The sequence below is a fragment of the Sturnira hondurensis genome, unplaced genomic scaffold (assembly GCF_014824575.4).
Source record: "Sturnira hondurensis isolate 20B ecotype Veracruz unplaced genomic scaffold, ASM1482457v3 Scaffold0006437, whole genome shotgun sequence".
Classification (NCBI taxonomy): Eukaryota; Metazoa; Chordata; class Mammalia; order Chiroptera; family Phyllostomidae; genus Sturnira; species Sturnira hondurensis.
The window spans coordinates 905,501-927,443 of NW_028079068.1; the positions used below are offsets into that span (position 1 = coordinate 905,501).

The 21,943-nt window shown below is 42.4% G+C and overlaps 1 protein-coding gene across 1 annotated transcript; it reads left to right on the plus strand.

Annotated features, from left to right (window-relative positions):
• Positions 1-7,237: 7,237 nt before the first annotated feature.
• MRPS33 (mitochondrial ribosomal protein S33) lies at positions 7,238-16,359 on the plus strand. Its single transcript, XM_037049057.1, has 3 exons — positions 7,238-7,332; positions 12,023-12,264; positions 15,919-16,359. Exons 2-3 carry the CDS (start codon positions 12,050-12,052, stop codon positions 16,022-16,024), a joined length of 321 nt encoding a protein of 106 aa, XP_036904952.1. The 5' UTR covers positions 7,238-7,332; positions 12,023-12,049; the 3' UTR covers positions 16,025-16,359.
• The last annotated feature ends 5,584 nt before the right edge of the window (positions 16,360-21,943 follow it).

Below are 21,943 nucleotides of genomic sequence, written 5' to 3' on the forward strand. Positions count from 1 at the left end.
GGACTGGAAGAAGTATTCAAAGTGATGAAAAGCAAGGACCTACAATCTAGATTACTCTACACAGCAAGGCTGTCATTTAGAATGGAACGGCAGATAAAAGGCCTCCCCGACAAGATAAAGCTAAAGGAGTTCATCATCACCAAGCCATTATTACACAAAATGTTAAAGGGACTTAAGAAAAATATCAAAACTATGAACATTAAAGTAACAGCAAATTCACAACTATCTACAAACTGAATCTAAAAAACAAAAACAAACAAAACAAACCACCAGAACAGGAACAGAATCACAGATATGGAGATCATTCAGAGGGTTATCAGCAGAGAGGGGGAGAGGGGAGAATGGGGGAAAAGGTACAGGGAATAAGAAGCATTGCTGGTAGGTACAAAATAGACAGGGGGAGGTTAAGAATAGTACAGGAAATGGAGAAGCCAAAGATCTTATATGCATGACCCATGGACATGGACTAAATGGGAGGAATTGCTGGAGTGAAGAGGGGTACCGAGTAGAGGGGGGCAAAGGGGTAAAATGGGGACAATTGTAACAGCATAATCAATAAATATATCTTTAAAATGTGTTAATGTATGCACTGTAGTTTGATGTATATTTTCTACATCAGGTACCTCATAAGCTTAATTATTAAAAGGCACCAAGTTAAAATGATGCAGGAACTAACAGAATTAGTTTACATATTTTTATAATATTGTAAAACCAAGAATGAATCTTACATTTTTTTCTTCCCTAATTCGTAATAGTAAAACAAATTAAATAAGTATTGTTTATGAATTTGAGGATGATGAAAGGCACAACATGCCTTTATTAAGTATGTCTAGGTGTGCACTTAAGTTTGGTTTTCAGCTCTCAGGAATAACTAAATAAGAACTACCCATAAAGCTCCAGCCAGGTGGCTCAGCTGATTGGAGGGTCATCCTGTACACCAAAAGGCTGTGGGTTCGATCCCAAGTCAGAGCACATGCCTAGGTTGCAGGTTCAATCTCCAGTCAGGGTGCGTGTGGGAGACAATCAATTGATGTTTCTCTCACTCTCTCTCTCTCTCCACCCCCCACCTTCCTCTCTCTCTCTAAAAATCAATGAAAATATCCTCGGGTGAGGTTTAAAGAAAATCACATAAACTTTCTGTAATAGGTTTAATCAGCTTTCTTGAAATCGTAATAAAAACGTTTCCTGTATATTTAATGAAGAATAAAAGTATGTCATTAAAATTGATTGGTGTAGAATCAGACAGGATAACAAACAACAAAGCTGCATGACTTACAACAACGAAGGCTCATTTCTAACCTAAGCTCCATGCACATGGTGGCTGGCAGAACAGAAACTGCTCCTCATAATCACACAGGGGCCCGGGCTGATATACAATGGCCCTCTGAGCCAGAGGGAAAGGAGAGCTCTGAGAGTGTCATGTGGGTGATGATGAGACTTCACTTCTGTTCATAAGTCATTGGCCAAAGAGACCTATGGCTTCCCCAGTCCCAAGATTGCCATAAAACGCTCTCCAACCTTACGTCTGGAAAGGGGAAATGGGAAATATTTGTTCAATTATGCCAACGATTTTCACAATATGTATTTAACCTTTATTGACTAACATATTAAACTTAAAATTATGTACGACTATTTTGTAGATGATTCCACTGTAATGTAAAAAATGTGAACGTCTCTTAAAATAATCCATTTTCATTTCAAATAATCACTGTCACTAATATCTACTACTTCAGATCTTCAAAGTTGCTTTTCTTTCCAGATAATGGCACATCCTATGGATAAGTATTGAGAATAGCTGAAAAAATTCCTTATATTTAAATACATGAGTAAAACTTGAGGGATCAATATTTTCTTCAGTGCTGGCTTTGCTCTGCTCTCACCAGACTCTGCAATGACAATGCACTTCTGAACCACAGAGGATGGAAGGCACGTAATGATTAGAGGAAACTTACTATTCCCCCCCCCACACTCACACAGTGTATCTGATTTCAGAAAATCACAACAAATATCCAATTACTGCATTTTTTTCTAAGATTAGAGAGAGGGGAAGGGAAGGAGAAAGAGAGGGATAAAAACATCAATGTGTGGCCCTGGCTGGTGTAGCTTAGTGGATAGAGCATGGGCCTGTGAACCAAAGGATCGAGGTTCAATTCCCAGTCCGGGCACGTGCCTGGGTTGCAGGCCAGTTCCCAGCGGGGGATGCACAAAAGGCAACCATGCATTGATATTTCTCTCCCTCTCTCCTTCCATTCCCCTTTAAGGAAAAAAAAAACAGACAAACTGTGTGGTTGCCTCTTACATGCCCTCTGCAGCCAACAAACCCAGGCTTGTGCACTAGACTTGAACTGGCAGCCCTCTGATTCACAATCCACTGAGCCACGCCTGCTACGCCAGGGCTAATTACATTTCTAACAGTCATACTTCACCCTTATCAGGAATGCATGTAAGACAGGAAAAGACAGAAAAGACAGGGAGTGTAAGAGCTTATAATGCCTTGACTGATAATGAAGCTTCCCTTGAGTCTGAAGCATGTTGAACTGCCCTATTGTTTTTCACGCCAGATGAGGGATACACCTTTCTTTGGTAAAGTGAGAAAAGAACTAATGTAAATGCAGAAGTAGAAGCCAAGCACCTACCTGATTCTAGGAAAGAGCACTTATAGGGGATCTCTAAATTAATTTACTTAGAGGAGTAAGTACCCATTTGCCCCTTGGACTATGCTACACAATAAGAACTTGAAATTGACACAAGCTTCAGTTCTTGCTCTATCTAATGGTAAGACGTATGTGCCACACAATATGATGAATAATGGAACTGCTTACAGAGGAAGCTTTCTATTTTACCGCAACTTAGAGTAAGAAGTATATTTTACACTATGGTCCAACACACACATACGCATTGTTTCATGAATACGTAATGCACTCTGATATCCCCTACTCTAATGACTTTTAGCGCTGGTCGCAACCAAGTAAGTTGATTTCACAACCAATGATTCATAGCTCACGATTTTAAAACAATAAGCTGTAGAAAACAGAAAAATGTAAGGCAATCCCTAATTATAAGAAGTGTCCTTTAGGATTTCCGCCAAGATGGAGGCATAGGTGGAAACCCTGTGCCTTCTCCCACAACCAAGTTTGAATACAACAAGGGTTTGGAGAACAAAGACACAGCCAAAGAACAGAAAATTGAATTATACGGAACTCCGACAACAACTAACCATTCAACCAGGACAGTAAGAGGGGCGGAGCCAGCAGCGGAGCAGGGTCGGGCAGGAAAGATCCCCCGACCTAGGCGCGCAAGCGGCCCTGACCCAGTCAGGGTGTGGGGCAGACTGACCTCGGTCGCACATTCACGCACAGTGAGACGGACCGCGCAGGCCCCAGGGGGCGAACCCAGTGGTGGAGAGCTGACGGCAGTGGCACACTCGTGTGCAGTGGGACGAAATGAATGGGCCCCAGTGACGGTGGCAGCTGCAGCACCTGTGGGGGCCGTCGCAGGAGGCGGCAGATGGGATGCCATTGCTCCTCTTTGACCCCGCCCCCACATACAGCGTCACAACCTAGCAACTTAGTTGCCCTGCTCTGGTGAACACCTAGGGCTCTGATCCTGCTACAGAACAGGCACGAACAGCCCAAAAGATGGCGCAAGAAGAACTCAAAGTCCCAGAGCCAATAACTCTAAGCAACCAAGAGATTGCCAGCCTCTCAGAAGCACAATTCAAAACACTGTTTATCAGGATGCTCACAGAACTGGTTGATTATAGTCACAAATTAGAGGAACATATGAAGGCTAAACTAATTGAAATGAAAGGAGATGTCTGGGAAACCAATAGTGATGGAAAGGAAACTGGGACTCAAATCAATGGAATGGACCAGAAGGAAGAATGAAACATCCAACCAGAAAGGAATGAAGAAATGAGAATTCAAAAAAATGAGGAGAGGCTTAGGGACCTCCAGGACATCTTTAAACATTCCAACATCCAGATTATAGGGGTACCAGAAGGGGGAAAGAAACAGCCACCAGTGGAAAACTTATTTCAACGAATAATAAAGGAGAACTTCCCCAATCTGGCAAAGGAAATAGACTTCCAGGAAATCCAGGAAGCTCAGAGAGTCCCAAAGAAGTTGGACTCAAGAAGGAACACACCAAGGCACATCATAATTACATTAGCCAAGATTAAAATGAAGGAGAGAATCTTAGAAGCAGCAAGAGATAAGGGGACAGTCACCTACAAAGGAGTACCCATCAGACTTGTCAGCAGATTTCTCAAAAGAGACCTTACAGGCAAGAAGGGGCTGGAAAGAAGTATTCCAAGTCATGAAATCCAAAGACCTACAGCCAAGATTGCTTTATCCAGCAAAACTTTCATTTAGAATGGAAGGACAGATAAAGTGCTTCTCAGATAAGATCAAGTTCAAGGAGTTCATCATCACCAAGCCCTTATTATATGAAATGCTAAAGGGACTTATCTAAGAAAAAGAAGATGAAAAATATGAACAGTGAAAGGACAGCAAACTCACAGTTATTAACAACCACACCTAAAACAAGAGCAAACCAAGTGGACAGCTAGATCAGGAGTGGAACCATAGAAATGAAGAACACATGGAGGGTTAGCAACAGGGGAGTGGGAGGAGGAGAAGGGGGGAGAAGGTACAGAAAATAGCATAGAGGGTAGGTAGAAAATAGATAGGGGGAGGGCAAGAATAGTGGGGGAAATATAGAATCTAAAGAACTTGAGACATGTGGTTATAAACTAAGGGGGGGGAGAATGGTGGGGGAGGGAGTGTGCAGGTGGAGGGGAATGAAGGGGGGAATAGAACAACTGTAATGGTATAATCAATAAAATATATTAAAAAAATAAAAAAGAAGTGTCTTTTAAAAAGCCTTAGCTTGTCCCTGGCTGGTATGGCTCAGTGGTCCCCCAGTACACCAAAAGGTTGAGAGTTTGATTTCCAGTCAGGGTGCATGCCTACATTGCAGGTTCAGTCCCAGTCAGGGTGTGTAGGAGAGTCAGCCAATCAATGTTTCTCTCTCATATCAATGTTTTTCTCCCTCTCTCTAGGATCAGTGAGAATGTCCTCGGGTGAAGCTAAAAAAAAGAAGAAAAGAAAGAAAAAAAGCCTTAGCTTAGAGGTGCAAATGAGTACACTGAGGTCTAGAAGTCAACTAGAAGTCAGCATCCATAGGACGTTAAGTTTTACTCTGTTATGTTACTTTGCCCACCCTGATATTCAAATTTGTCCATTGTTCAGTGGGTGACCAATTTCCAGATTGGAGTGATGTGACCCCAAGTCAATGAAGCTTGGAAGAGCCAAAGAACTGATTCTGCCCTAGAGCCTCTGCAGGGAGCATGCCCTCTCAACACCTTGATTTTGGCCCTCCGCTACTTTCTTTAAAGATTTTATTTGTTTATTTTTTAGAGAGGGGAAGGGAGGGAGAAAGACGAGAGAAACATCAGTGTGTGGTTGTCTCTCACACGTCCCCAACCAGGGACCTTGGTTGCAACTGGCGACAATTTGGTTCTCAGGCCAGCACTCAATCCACTGAGCCACACCAGCCAGGGCTTATTTCAAGCCAAAAAGTTTGTGGCATTTTGTTACAGGAGGCTCAGGAAACTAATATGAACCCCATTAACTTGAGTTAAAGAGGGTCACAGTGCAAAGTGCCCAGAGTACAGAGCTACCTATAACTTTATAGCTTGCTATTTTTCAAGAAAGCGTTATGGTTAAAAAAAAAAAAACTTTTCTCTTTTTTGCCCTGGCTGGTGTAGCTCAGTGGATTGCGCGTGGGCATGTGAACCAAAGGATCGCAGTTCAATTCCCAGTCGGGGCACATGCCTGGGTTGGAGGCCAGTTCCCAGCAGGGGATGCAGTTCTCGGCAGGGGGCGCAGAAGAGGCAACCATACATTGATATTTATCTCCCTCTCTCCTTCCCTTCCCCTCTAAAGATAAATAAATTTTAAAAAATGAAAAAAAACTTTTTTGAAAGTGCTATGGTAGTATACAGAGATTCACAAACATATTAATACAAATAACAACTAGGTGAAAAGAGAAGAACCAAAGACATTTACAAAATAGAGCCAACAACAAAGTTTATGCAAATATACATATAATAGTTCTTGCCATGAGTCCGTTTGGCTTTAAACTTTCCAACAGCCAATATACAAAGGAAGCCTCCTTGTTTAATGATTCGGTGGTCATTAAATAAAAGCAAGCCAGCTCCACAGAAACACTAAAGAGAAGGCGAAATTTCTACCCAGAAGAGTTTTGGGGGCAGAAAGGTGGGAAATAAGATGAGGGGTATTCATTATACCATGTGTAAATACAACTGTAGTAAACTTTTTACACTAGACCCAAGTTTCTGTGGCTAGTAGTATTTCATAGAATAACAACATGTCAGAACTGAACTTGATTAAAGCAAATTCTATAGCACAGATTGATGTCAAAACACAAAATTCTATAGAAGGAAAGTGCGTGTCAATAAAATACATTTTAGGTATGTGGCTCACTGCTGATTTGCCTTATTTCTTGGGTACATTTTAGAGCATTTATGAAAGGTCTTGAATAATAGAAAATAAGCAGTGTCCTCAAACTATCACACATTCAATAAATGTTTCATACAATGTCTGCGGATGTGGCTTGCTTGAGAATAGACTTAGTATGGAAATACTCAACCAGTTTCTACTATCTGCCAAGTACGGTCTGGGTAACTGCTGAGGAGGCATATAGATATCCCATCCCTGTCCTTAAAGAAGCACCCAGGCCAGCGCGGGACAGGGACACGGAGGGCTCCAAATAGTGCCCCTAAGCCAGCAAGGGGGGCATCAAGAACGGCTTCCTGCAGGAGAATGAGTGATGGGCGGAAGGAAAGGTGTGTGGCACCCCACGTGGTTCTGAACACTCCTCAACCCCTAGAATCTAGGAGTGCCCTAAAATAGTCAAAGCTCAGGGTGGATAAAAAGGAGAAAGAAAACACCCAGAAAAAGTTAGAAGAAAAATAAGAAAAGTGCATTTTATCCTCCACAAGGCACACACACAACCACTGCTTCAGAGATCTGTGGGGCAGCTGTGTAGCCACTTGCAACAAAATAACAGTCAGCGAACCTTGCAGAATCTTACACGGCTACCAAACCACAACCTCCGCAGTCCTCCGCACAGCCCGAGGCGCCAGCCTCACTGCGCTGTCACTAGTACTTCCGGGTCTTCCAGGAGGGCGCCCCTCTAGCCCCAAAGCGTTCGTTTCTCTACTGCTCTCCCCTGGCGAGACTTGGAGACGGGTTAGGGGCGGGCCTTCCGGCAAAAGGGCGCTTGGGGGAAGCAGGTCACCACTAGGTAAGCTGTCCGTGTGTTCTGTGGGGGTCTGTAGTGAGGTGTGAGCAATGGCTATAGAGGTCCTGCGGGCGTGCACGACCTTGCAGGGTCGCCGAGAACCGAACGAATCCATTTCACTAGTAAGCAGCTTGGAGGTTTCGCCGGTATCATACAATCAACGTGTCCTTTTCCTGCGTAAATTGGGGGATTTTCCAAACGAGGGACACTAGCGTAGTTCCCTCTCCCGCGCAGTCACTGTCTTCCTGTTTAGGAACTTTCCAATCTCAGTTTCTGTGCTCACCAGAGGGCTTTTTGCGCCGTAGCTTGGTGTGGGGCATGTAGATGAATTTTGTTACCAGTTTAAGAAAAATATAATAAAGTGATCATTTAAATAAAATTCTCTAAACACCCTGCTGGATTCATTGTCAGATGACTTGACCCTAATCCTTCCATCACTGTCAGGCACGATCCAGTCAGTTGAGAGGTTTGGGATGTTCTTATTGAACTGAATAAAGCAGCTATTTATTCAGAGCTATTCATGCCTCTATACGACCCAGTAAAATAATCGGTACCGGGCTTTAAAAATAGTCAAGCTTTGTGTTTAGATTGTTTTCCTATGAAACGCGTGTGCACAGTGTGCGTGAGTTCCTTGAGGCCTGGCAATTATTAGGGCAGGCGGGGTGCCAGGGGTTTTACATGTCAGCCTCATGATGCAGAGGGTAGTGGAACTGTCCTCAAGGACTAAATGAGAAGACGAAGCAAAGAATACAATACTACTACTTACTACAGACCCCACATGGCCATTAAAGAGCAGAGGCGGAATCCCAACCACACTTTCAGCACCGAAGCTGGTGTACCCCTCCCACCACTGGTCTTGGAGAACCTAGAAAGCTCTCTCCCCAGCAGGATGCACACACACCCACGCTCACATTTCAGCGTGCATTTTTAAAGGTCCGTGGGATTCACCACGCTGGATATCCAAGTGAAGAACTCCTGCACTTTTCAAAGGGAAAAAAGGCAAACCTAATCTAAAGCCAATATTGAAATAAACAATAAACCTGACCTTTTAAGTGCTTCAGACCTATCAGAAAGATCCAAGAAACTTGCCCTTTTATGCCAAGGTAAAAACGTGGGAATTTTCTTGTGTGCACTTAATATGTTTAAATTTGTTTTTGCTTAGCATTTTTAACTACAGTACATTTTTCTTCATGATACTGTTTTTCTTTAGTTCCCATTGAAAGAAAAGTGATTTAATTGTACCCATTAGAATGACTTCATGTGAATTAAAGTCTAATGGACATGTAAATTATTTGCCTTTTACTTTCATGCCTTTAACAGGGTCCTCATATTTTTTTAAAGATAACATTGAAAGAATCTGTAAAGAGGCCTACCAGAAAAGTCCTAAGTAAAGCTTTCGAAATTTCTTTAAAAATTTAAAGCTAGTGCCCTGGCTGATGTAGCTCAGTGGATTGAGCACGGACCTGTGAAGCAAAAGGTGGCTGGTTCAATTCCCAGTCAGGGCACATGCCTGGGTTGCAGGCCAGGTCCCCAGTAGGGGGCACATGAGAGGCAACCACACATTGATGTTTTTCTCCCACTCTTTCTCCCTCCCTTCCCTTCTCTCTAAAATTAAATAAATGAATTATTTTTTTAGAAAGTGCACAGTTCTTTAAAAAGATTTAAATCAATTTAAAAAAATGGCTGTTTGCCAGACTTAGAACCAGTATTTATGGACAGCAGAATTTTTTAGCTTTTTTAGCCTATATGAAAAAAAAAATTAAACTCCTTTGCCATTTTTAATCAGACACATACGCTGTGTAGAAGGAGACTACAGAGCAGTAAGTAGTAATTATTATAAGCATTTTCGGTTTCCTTCTATTATCACGTGGTTCTTTGTTTCTACTACATTCCCTTTCTCCATCATAAAAGTTTTAAGACTTGGATTTTGTGATATAACTATGTTCCAGCAGTGGGTTCTAATGAGACCTCATGATTTATGAGCTATATGTCCCAGTAATGTGCTACATTCTAAAGTAGGCGTGGACATAACTTAGCATCCTATGGTGGCTTCAGTGACCACTCTCTTAATAAATCCCTCCCTTCCCCCATTCCTCTTTGTAAGTAAGGATATTATCCCAGAGGGGTACAGGTGCAATTTCATGGAGTCTCTCTCTCTTTTGCATTATTAAATAAGGACAGGAATAAACAAATCTGTCTGATAGAACATAAGCACTAATTTACCAACAGATTTGGAATTTTTTTTAAAGATTTTATTTATCTTTAGAAAGGAAAGGAAGGAGAGAAACATCTGTATGGTTGCCTCTCGTGAGTCCCCTGCCGGGAACTGGCCCGCAACCCAGGCATGTGCCCTAACCAGGAATCAAACCGCGATCTGTGGTTCGGAGGCCTGCGCTCAATCCACTGAGCTACACCAGCCAGGGCCAGATTTGGATTTTTTTTAAGGTGAATGCCATTTACTGGGTGCCATTGCTTTACTTATTTCTCACAGTAGTCCTGCGAGCTTTGCTTTCCTAAAAGGAAACTCAGATTGAGAGAGAATAGGTTCAGGATAACCTAGCTAATGGTTCCTAGGTCACCTTACAAATAACTGATTGTGAAAACAGCATGCAATTGCAACAAAAATCTATTCTCATGCCATAACAGTAATTAAGCAAAGCAAAGTTGATTAAGAAACAGTTGGTTTTTTTCTTCTGATGTTTGGAAAAACAGCTTTAAAGGGGGGAGGAAGCAGAGAAAAGATAAAGCATGCAAAGAAAACTTTATAAAGCATGCAAAGAAAACTTTATAACTCTGAAGGCAACTACTAGACATTTGCAAGGCCTTTGGAGGTTTAAAGCACTGATTTGTTAACTATTTTCATTTATACATTAAACTAGCAATTTTCAACCCCTTTTATCTCAGTACACATAAATTAAATAAAAAAGGTCTGTAGCATACCAAAAATGGACATTTTTGCCAGTCTGACAAAAAATAGGTATAATTTTGATTCATTCACACCACATGCTTATTGTTGTGTTGGCTGTTGTCAGTTTTTTCTTTGACCATCTAGAGGGAAATATGTCAGTGCCCCCTGACTAAACAGTAAGGTATTGCATGTTTTAAAAATTCTTGCAGCGTATCAGCTGAAAATTGCTACCTTAAACAATGAATGACTTTTTCCCTCATTGATAAAAATAGAACCCCAACCCATCCCCATCCACATTATGGAGCAAGTGTTGGGAGCGAAGTGAGTCTGGGAACCTGGCTCACTGAAAGGAAAAGGAAAAAAGAAAGAGCAAGACTTGTTTGGAGCAAAACCACCCAGGTTTGGGGGGTAGGGGGAAGGCAGAGAGAGACCTTGGATCTGACAGTTCTCCCATTGCCGGCCTTCGGGTGGCACTATTGGCCCAAGATTGCTTGGTTGGTTTCAGAATGGTAAGTGGTTTGAGACAGACAATTCAGAAGTTGGTTTGAGGCCAGCCTCTGCTCTTTGAATGGATCTTAACATGGACATGAAATATTCCTTCATTAAAACACTGGTTCGTGTTTTGTTTTGTTTTGTTTCTTACATGACCTACTTTGAAATTTATTTGGCATCATTCCTGTGTAGGAGGGAGTTTTGTATATTTCTCCCACTGGTTTTTCAAGATAGATTTATGACTGTTTTCTGTTTGGAGATCCACTCTTTTTTAGTCTCAACTGAACTGTCATCAACCCCCAGGATGGTCTCTTAGCAGATTCTCATCTCACTATGTACAAAAATGTCAAGTAACTTAGCCTATTCTGCCAGTAGTCACCCCTACATTTTAACTGGAATGGAATAAGATAGTTATTCCACCAGCAACATTCTTGACTTTTATGTATAACCTACATAGTTTTTGATATAGAGTAGCTGTAATTTCTGTCTATTACAGATATTATTTATATACCTATTTCAACATTCTGTGCCTCTGAAGAAAAATTACTGTTTTCAACTAATAAGATCTTAGCTGGTTTGCATTGAAGTAAAATATATGAGATGGAAGATAAGACAAGTAACATCACAATTCATAAGTGCCCTCTATTCAGGAATAAGATGAATCTTTTGAGCTCTTCATTTTATTTCCATAAGACAACTGTCTCTGTTTGTTTTTCCCAAATGGCTCTCGGTCTCTAGGCGGAATTCAGTCCCGCAACCTAGAGGCTAAATGACCTCATCACTCATTAGCAGTTCTCAGCCATCTGGAGCCCTCGAGGAGATCCGTGTTCAAAGGGCTGATAATAAAGACAACAGCGTAATTATTTCTCTGCCATGATTAAACCTTTAGATGGCAAGCAGTCAGCATATTTACTCTGCAGACTGCTTAGGTGGGTGTTTTCTGAAGGTATAATAACGCTAGGGAGGAAAACTTGTTTCTCTACCCTTGTGTAGCCTATGAATAGGTAAACTGACCATCAGTAAATGACCTATTGAATCACGAAACAGTTCATTGTAAAAAGGGCAGTAGAGCAAAGGAGCAATAGTGAACACCAAATGTGAAAATTGCAAATTTAAAACATGCAAAGGAAAACAGCCACTTGTACTGTGGATATTTCTCAACTCCAAGGCGTGTCCTGCCAACAACATGAATGGATCCGCATGTGATCTTGCTGCAGTTTGATTTTCTAAGGTGTTCATTCGGTGACCTGGGTATTTCCTACAATAACCTGGCTGTCTTCTCATTTTCCGTAGGGACTCCTGCTCCTTAGTGCCCCAGAAATGTCATCGCTTTCAGAATACGCCTTGCGCATGTCTCGTCTGAGTGCCCGGCTGTTTGGTGAGGTTGCCAGGCCTACTGATTCCAAATCCATGAAAGTGGTGAAACTGTTCAGTGAGCAGCCTTTGGCCAAGAGGAAGGAGACTTACGACTGGTACCCAAATCACAACACTTATTTTGCACTCATGGGGATACTGCGCTTTTATGGCCTCTACAGGTAATGACACAAGCAAACAAACAAAAAAAAGAGCAGCCTATAAGAGATTTTTGTAGTGAATCAGAAAAAGAAAAAAATAGCCTTTCTATTTTTATAGTTTTGTGGATCTTATAATAATGCCCAGGTAGTTCAAAAGGTGCAGTTTGAAGGTAAAGGCTTGCAAAATGTCCATAATGAGCATACCAAAAATAAAAGGAAACATGCACTTATTGGAAGACATATTTTAATTATGACTGTAACGTGACTTAACACTGACTAGGTACTGAGCTGCAGAGAGACGTTTAATCAGCGCGAGCACTCTGAGCAGACGCAGAGGAGCTGGTCTAAACACCGAGCAGGTTCCTGCCGGTCAGATGAGGAGAGTCCCAGCCTGGCGGCCCACGTGCCTCGTAGCTGGCGTGGGGGAGTGGCCTTTCCTCCTGCTGGCAGTTTCCTTGGAGTTCTTACTGCCTTCCACCCTCTTCTGGGTTTTTAGTTGGCACCCTTTTGATATACCAACATGGCCTAAGTAAGCTGAGGTTCACTGTTAAGAATAATGTGTAATAGATACTAGAATAGAATAATGTAGAATACTAAGAATAATAAAATAGTAATAGAATACTAAGAATAGTAGGCTCTTTCCACCATGCCACCGTATGCTTGAGTATGTACAGGAAGTGGGAGCTTAGGACTGTATACAACTCTGGAAAAAATAGATCAAATATGATCTGTTATATGATCACTTTCTTTAAAAAAAAAAAAAGGAAGTCTTATCTAACAAACTAATACATGGACATCACCAAAGAATTCAAATAGTGCGTAATTGTTTACAGTTAAAATGCCTACTTTTAAAATTTGACATGTTTTTAATTGGACTTCTCTTAGGGCAACAAAATAAAAATTAATTTGGGACTGTTCACTCCAGTATAATAAAATTACAAGTTCATCCCAGATAGCTAAAGATTGATCCATTCATTTATCCAACGGATATTTTTTAAGCACCTGCCATATGTGGGCACTTAACATGGGCACAGGGGAGCAGCACTGAACAAAATAGGGTAGATTTTCTTAGTTGATATATTATTAGAGATTATAAGCCATGACACATTTCCGATTTTTGGAATTGCTTTTGGGGCAGTTGCCCTTGCCATTTGTCTAGGCTCAGAAAATAAAAAAATAATTTTATGGCCCTGGCTGGTGTAGCTCAGTGGATTGAGCGCGGGCCTGTGAACCAGAGGATCGCGGTTCGATTCCCGGTCAGGGCACATGCCTGGGTTGCAGGCCAGTTCCCTGCAGGCCAACTCCCAGCAGGGGATGCACGAAAGGCAACCATACATTGATGTTTCTCTCCCTCTCTCCTTCCCCTCTAAAGATAAATAAATAAATAAAATCTTTAAATAATAATAATAATAATTTTATTATGGCCCAAAAGAAAATGTCACTGGAAGGCAGATCTCCTCAATAGAAATTATAACCCATAAAAACAAATCACATTCAGCTATTTTAATGTACCTGTTTGCTGCCACTTTGTTTTTTGGGGGGGAAAGCCTTGATTATCTTTGGGGACAGGGGCAAAAACACTTCAATGATCCATGGGAAAGCGCAGTTATTTTCATGTATTTAGTTATGGCAAACGGTACCTTGAAAGCAAGGCCTGCTGTGGTGTCAGGCAGGATGAAACTAGACAACCTCCAACGAAGAAAATATCAGTCACTTCGAGACCTGCTGGGGGAGGGAGACACAGGTGCTCAAAACTAGTGGCCCATTTACTCCAGCACGTACTTGGGCCATTTCACCAACAGGGACAAAGATCCCTCACTTTGGAGCTTTCTTTCTGGCTGGAAGTAGATGGAAACGAGGGAGAGAGGGTGATGGAAGAAGGCAGGAAACATAGCAAATAAGTAACTTACAGGTACGTTACAAAGTTGGGTATCTGTGGGAAGGAAAACAGCAGAGCCAACTGAGCAGGATCAGGGAGGCTGGCAGGCACTCGATGGGCAGGGAGTGCACGGGTCACAGTATTGAACAGGACCGTCGGGGCTTGGCTCACTGTGAAGATGAAGGTGGCGAGTGAGCCCAGCAGGACCTGAGGAAGAGCTCTCAAGGCATGGGCAAGAGCACAGCAAAGGCCCTGAGGCCACTGAGCACCTGGTATGTCCCAGGAGCAGCACACTGGTAGGACTCCAGGCAGACGTGAAGGGCTCTAAGGACCACGGGAGGACCCTGGCTTTTGTTCTGGGTGAAATGGGGAGCCTATTGCAGGGTTCTGAACGGGGGGGTAACATGATGTGACTTATATTTGAGATGAGTTACTCTGGCCACTCTGTTGAGAACAGATTATTTGAGGCAATTGTAGCTAATCTCAAGGTCTGTTGGACCCATCATGTCCCTGGACTGAAACAGCATACCTATAAAACCACTCTTTTATTTTTTTTAAAGATTTTATTTATTTATCTTTAGAAGGGAAGGGAAGGAGAGAAGTATCAATGTATGGTTGCCTCTTGTGAGTCCCCTGCTGGGAACTGGCCTGCAACCCAGGCATGTGCCCTGACTGGGAATCGAACCACGATCCTCTGGTTCGCAGGCGCGTGCTCAATCCACTGAGCTACGCCAGCCAGGGCTAAAACCACTCTTTTAAAACAGCCTAGGGACTTAAAAGTTGGCCAGCAAACCCCGCTCTCACATTTAATGTACATGCCAGTATTGTCCATGTTTTACAGATGAAGAGATGAAGATTCAGAGACAGAAGGTCACTTATCCAAGGTCACACAGCTCCTAAATGGTGGAGCTGTGATTTGAATTCAGGTTCAGATGGGTTCCAGAGCTCACATATTTAAATATCAGCCCTGGCTGGTGTGGCTCAGTGGATTGAGTGCCACCCTGCAAACTAAAGAGTCACCAGTCAGATTCCTAGTCAGGGCATGTGCCTGGGTTGCAGGCGAGGTCCCCAGTAGGGGATTCTCGGCAGGCAACCGCACATTGATGTTTCTCTTCTCTCTCTTTCTCCCTCCCTTCCCTTCTCTAAAAACAAGTAAAATCTTTAACAAATAAAATAAATACCACACTGTTCTTTAGATATTGGATGTTAGAATGCAGACATTTTTACACAATGTAAGCAGGCTGCCTCTTACACCCATCCATGTATCCAATAGTCCTGGCTGCCTTGATCCCCAGGGTACCCGTCCTTTGATTTGGCTTCCACCTGCCTTTCCCCTGCAGGTTTCCGTGTGAATTATCTGCTGCCATTAAGGAGGCTTTCTCCACACCGCTCCCCCTTGTGATAGGTGCTACTTCCCGGGGATTTGGAGGTCTCCGTGCAGCTACGAAAGTTTTTACCCAGTTTCTGCCCCTCCTGGTGTTTTGTTTTAGTGTTATAGGGCAATTTGGGGTCATCGTTAGTGTCGTATTATAGTTACATAGGTGTACGTGGCTGGCCTACAAATTAACTATTTGTGACATTGTTTCTGTGAGGGAGGACTGTGACTTAGAAATGAACTTTTGAAATACATTACAACTGTATGTTGGGGACTCCCTGTCCTTTCTGCTCACCGAGCTGAGCATATGCCGTGTAGAAGTCAAGGATTAATTATCAGAACCACCTGAGGGAACACTGCTGCATTGGTGAACTTCTGCAATTTTTAAAAATACTGGCTTATTTTCTCTTTCTCCATTCAGAGATGAGCATCAGGACTTCAAGGATGAGCAGCTGCGTCTGAAGAAGCTCCGTGGAAAGGGGAAACCAAGGAAAGGAGAAGGGAAAAGAGCAACAAAAAAGAAGTAGCGTTGGTCAATGCAGAGAGGAAACGTCCTCCTGGGCGACTGAGAGCAGGAGAAAGAGCGTTTATTGCCTTCCCCACATGGGAGGAGTGTAAACTTGGACTTGGAGGAACACAGTCCTCTCCACGCAGAAGTCTGACCCAGTTAAATTGCGACTGGTTTCTTGAACATGTTCTAATTCTGCAAAATTATTTTGGCTTTAGTTTTGTAATCTGAGGTTTACCTCATTCCGTAAAGAAAAAAATGCAGAAATTATTGTTGAATGACTTGTTCCGGGTGAGAGTGGGATGTTGGGGAAGTGGAAGGGAAACATTAAACAAGCACCCTGTGGTCTCATTACTCCCTCTCGCTTCCCTGCATTACCAGCCCCGAGGTCTTTCATCTCTGGCTGTTCAGCCACTGTCTCTGGCCGCCAAGCTCACAAACTTTATGTGCCTCTCCACCTACTCCTTCGAGAGTATCTAGTCAGATAAATATGTGGGGTAAAGGGCTGTACCTGGTAAGAGAGTACTGAGTACCTGCTGTACACAAGGTACTGGGACCCTGGTAATCCAGTGATTAGCAGGAGAAACAGTCTCTACCTGGTAGGACTTTCAGTACTGTGGGAGAGACTAACACTAGCTAATTACCTAAATACATCGTATTAGGTGCTACAAAGGGAAAATCCAGACTTCTAGGAGAGGGTGGAAGGATTGATCCAGAGAGAGAGCAAGAGGTCCAGACCTCAGCAGGGAGTTTAAAGGCCCTCCTGAAGGGATGATACTTAAGCAGGCTCTGAAGGATGAATAGGAGTGAGGCACAGGGAACACCTGCAGGGGTGTCCAACTTTTGGCATCTGGGCCCCACTGGAAGAAGAGTTGTCTGGGCCACACAGTAAATACATTGTAACACATAATCACACACAAAAAAATCTCATAATGTTTTAAATAAATTTACAATGTTGTGTTGGGCTGCATTTGTAGCCATCCTGAGCTGCATGTAGCCTGCGGGCCACAGTCTGGACACCCTTGAAACTGAGGTAAGAAGTCCTTTTTTAAGGAATCGAAAAAAGAACACTAACTAGTACTGGTCAGTCATAAGGAAATAGAGGCCAGATCATGAAGAGCGTTTTGCAAGTTCTGTGAAAAAGCTTGGACTTACCCAGAGATCCGAGTGTGTGAGGTGCTTTTTCTCCAAGATGACTGCTGTATACATTGAGTAGCTAGCAGCTCAGTTTATTGTATTCTAGCTAGGAGACTGATGAGGCCGTGAGAGCTCCTCATTGTTTTCCCAAGAGTTGCTCTGAAGATCTCTGGTAAATTTTTCTTTAAGTATGGTCAAAAAAATTACCATCTTAACCATTTAGCCCCTGTTTCTGCCTCTCAGAAGAAAGCACAGTGCACAGGCAAGAAAATATATAGCAGCTACAATTTTCTTTCCCTGCAACTTGAGAAGTGTTGGCAATAACTTTCCTGTGAATAATTCCTGAACCAGTAAGGATCCCACTACATATTTTTAGATAAATGATATTTTCAAAAGATGCATAATCCAGGGGGTATGACCAGGGCCTATGTTATAGTCAATAAAAACTACAAAAACTGAATGGTTTGTATCTGATAGAGGCAAATTCCCACTGAAGGCTGAGACTCCGTAAGCCTTCCTTGATCACCCACCATGTGCCTGACATGCCAGCTGTGGAAGACACAGCTGAACAGACTTGTCCGTAAAATAGTGTGAACGAGCATGTGCGTGTTGTAAAATTCTGACAAGATCTCAGGGATTTGCTCAGGAAGGTGCAGGCGCACTCTTGGCCGGTGCATCTGAGCCTGGTGGGTAGATGGCTACCCCAGGACATTGGGCTGAGAAACAGGCCTGTGGCCGGAGCCCAGTGCAGACACTCCCAGCGGGTATTCTGATCCATGTCATCTCCAACTTTTGGAGAAGGCCTAAATTACCAGAACTTAGGAGAATTAGCATGTGACTTTAAAGAGAGTAACTATGTTAAATACCAATAGCTAACCTGAGTCAGTAAATGGAACTGGTGGGTGGTTCCCCGATGGACCTGGAGCCTGAGCAGGGTTTCACAGGAAGCTCCTAGGACGCTCCTCGGAGAACAGGGTGCCTCTCTCCCTGCTACAAACCAGAAACTAAAGCTAAAGCACATTGACACGAGCTGTGCCCTAAAGCCAACTGATGAAGTAAACACACTGTGACAATACAGCCAGTACTGAACAGGTCAAAAGCAGAAGGCAAGATGAAGGGTCAACCTGGTGCCACGGGAGCCACACGTTTCAGGTCACCAGTGACCAAGGGTAAAGACAAGGACTAACTGCAATTGGGGGAGAAAAACCTTTCGCTGCAGGCGCAGGCTAGTTGGATCTAATTGAAGTTTTCTTGTCAAGCCCCAAACTGTTTTTCCTCTAGTGTTTGGTACTTTGTGTGCATGGAGGATTTTGCCCTTGATTTCAATGGCATAATCAAAAGTGGGCTTTGGATTCAAAAGTCATGAACTTGGGACATAGTTCTACTTACTGGCTGTGTGACCTTATGTCACTTGTCTTCTCTGAACCTGTTTTCACCTCTGTAAACTCATGGTAATAATACTTCTCTGAATTCATGACATATTAACATTTGTGAAAAGGACTATGTAAATTGTAAAAGGTTACTCCAGTATTTTTACATAGTTATTTGTATAACTATAAAAATTGACTGTGTCCTACTAGAAGATTTTCCAATGCAGTGTTGACAAATATCTATGGAAAATACAAAGTTCTCTAGATTCACATGCAGCATGGTTGGTCCAGAAGAAGCAGGTGGAAGATGAATTGCACTATGTATGTAATCGTGGGTGCCAGAGACTCGTGTTTTAAAAAGCACCGTGCAGCCCTGGCCAGGAGTCTCCGTTGATTAAAGCGTCATCCCATACACCAAGGTCCTAGGCTTGATCCCTGGTCAGAGCACGTACAGGGCACAGCCAGTGACCACATAAATAAGTGGAACAAGAAATCAATGTTTCTCTCTCTCAAATTGATTTTAAACAATTAAGTAAAAAGCCTCATGCACACACGCAGAAATACCTCGGACATATTGTGAGTTCAGTTTCAGGCCACTGCAATAAATGATTATTTATATATTTACTATAATATATGTTTATGTTGAATATGTAATATATATTTAGATATATATTTATTAGAATAAAGCAAGTCAGTCTCTCTGTTGGTGCAGGGTCTTGCCTTCAATCTGTAAAGACACATCTGTGACATGCAGTAAGGCGAAGCACAATACAACGAGGTGTGCCCCTGTGTGGTTGTGTGTGTACAACACCCCCACGTGTAACAATCTTATTTATGAAGCACCTTCCATGAAAGCATAAGTCAACATTTAATACTCCACCCACTTTACCTTTTCCCTCTTTCTTCACACATTTCCCCAAATGCCTCTAAGTGCCCATCTTTAAAGATGTCGTGGTGGGAGCAAACTTCAAGAGTGGCAGAGGGGAGGTTCCTTTAACCTGCCAACGCTATCTATCTTCAGGGCCCTTTCTGTGTAAGTTCAAAGAAAACATTGTTTAAAAATGACATAGAATTAGCAAAACAAATAGTAATGTACTCGAGAAGACTTAGATAAAACAAACAACCAGTAAAACTCTGGATACTGAGATAACTGGAAAACCAATAAACCTTTCAGGCTGAGCTTAAAAACAGTGAAATGTTTTTTAAAGGACACAAAGGCAGCAAAACAGGGGGGGAAGGGGTCATGAAACTGGTGGGAAGACTGGCCAAAGAAACCACCCCATTTTCTAACTTAATTGGAGGCCTGGAAATAAGATAAGTTCATATTAAAGTAGAAACTAGAGTTCAATGTAGATCCTAAGACCATTTTCATTCTACTTAAGAAAACATTTTCTGAGGCAAGAGATAGATTCATTTATGCAGAGCTTTCTGAATATATGTAGAAAATATTAGCCCTTCCATACTGATGGTCTACGCTGGTGCTCAATACACATTATCTTCCCAGAAGAACCACAGAATTACTCATTGAACCATTGACTTTAAAGTAAACACAGCATTCCAAACAGATGGAAAGTCTCAGAGAAGACACAGTTTGAGTCTAAAACTCTGAGTATATCCAGTATGAAAAATGACCAGTGCATTTGGCACTAAAAAAAAGTTAAATTCTTAAGAAGTTAGAGATAGAGATCCATGTGGTTTGAATCATCAGAACTGACTTCACAGGCAGTGAAGGCAATGAATGTAAGTAATGTCAACATTTCTGTAGCACTCACCACACGCTGGACATTGGTATTGTAGGCCTTACGTAACCCTTGCATGATAAGTATCCCCATTTTACAGATGAGGAAACTAAGGCTTAGATTCTCCAAGATCACAGAGCTCTAAGCATCTAAACTGAGGTTTAAATGCAAGTCACCTGACATCAAAGCCTGTACTGCCAATCACCGCACTGTCACAGGTAGAGTCCTCACAAGTAGAGAGAAAGGGTTACAGCAAATAACAGGTGCGTGTGCAAGTACCTACAAACACCAGTGGAAACTCCACTTCATGGCAGCAATAATGGGCACAGCTGGGCAACCTCAGAGCCATAACCGGAATGCACCAATGCAGGGCCCTCGAGTTCCCCGTGTCCTTCGATGACCTGACAATGAAGATCTAAGTCTGAGGATTATTACAACCACCTTGGTCTCGTGCTTTCCCATTTGCTGGGCACTACACTTAACTTTTCCTACAGGTTGTAACACTTAATTCCTTCAACAGCCCTATAACTCCCCAGTTTACATGTGACCTTCAGTTTAGAGCTGCGGTTCTTAGCTCTAGCTATGCCTTAGAATCACCTTGGGAAGGTTAAAAGAACCCTCTTTGGGGTCCCACTAGAGGGCAATTCAGAGTTGGGGTAGAAAGAAGAAATAACTTAGGCATATAGTAATGCCTACGTTTTTGAAAAGCTCCTGAGGTGGCTCTACTGAGCGGTCAAGGTTGAGAATCATGGCGTCAAAGCAGCCCTCCCCAAACTTCAGTTAGTATGCAGTAGTAGTATCTGAAGGCTTCACCAGCCGGGCCCCAGCCCCAGGGTTTCTTACTCAGTAGGCCTTGGGGTGGCCCGGGAATTTGTAATAGTAATGGCCATGTGTTGCTGATGCTGCTGGTCTGGAAACCACACTTTGAAAACTACTAGTTTAGCCCCGGCTGGTGTAGCTCAGTGGACTGAGCGCGCGCCTGCGAACCAGGTGATTGTGGTTCGATTCCCAGTCAGGGCACATGCCTGGGTTGCAGGCTGGTTCCCAGCAGGGGACTCATGAGAGGCAACCATGCATTGATATTTCTCTCCCTCTCTCCTTCCCTTTCTCTCTAAGGATAAACAAATAAAATCTTTAAAAAGGAAAAAAAGAAAACTACTAGTTTAACATCACCTGGGGTGGCAGATTATTGTGGCCCCTCTCTCTCTAGTGAAATTCCCCAGCCACCCTGGAGCCTTTTGCTGTCCTTTGCTGTCCCTGAAGGAGCAAATTTTTAGAACCTGACAGAAAAACAAGGTATCACGCATATGGAGAAAGTTTTAGTTAATATGAAAAAGATCATGAAACTATTGAATATTATAAAAGAAGTTTGAATAAATGGAGAGACATCCCATATACATGAATGGGGAGATTATATATTATTAAGATGTTGTTTACATTTAATTTATAAAATTTATAATTTCTATCAAAATTTCAACACATTGAAATTTCTATCAAAATTTCTATCACATTTCTATCAAAATTTCAACACATTGAAATTTTGAAGTTTGACAAAATGATTCAAATGTTCAAAATCCACTAGGAAGATAAAATAGAACACAAAAATTCTGAAAAGAAATAATGTGGGGGCCTATATCAGGTTTTGAAACTGTATTTAAACTGTTTTTAAAAATATATTGGGTGGGGGGAGTG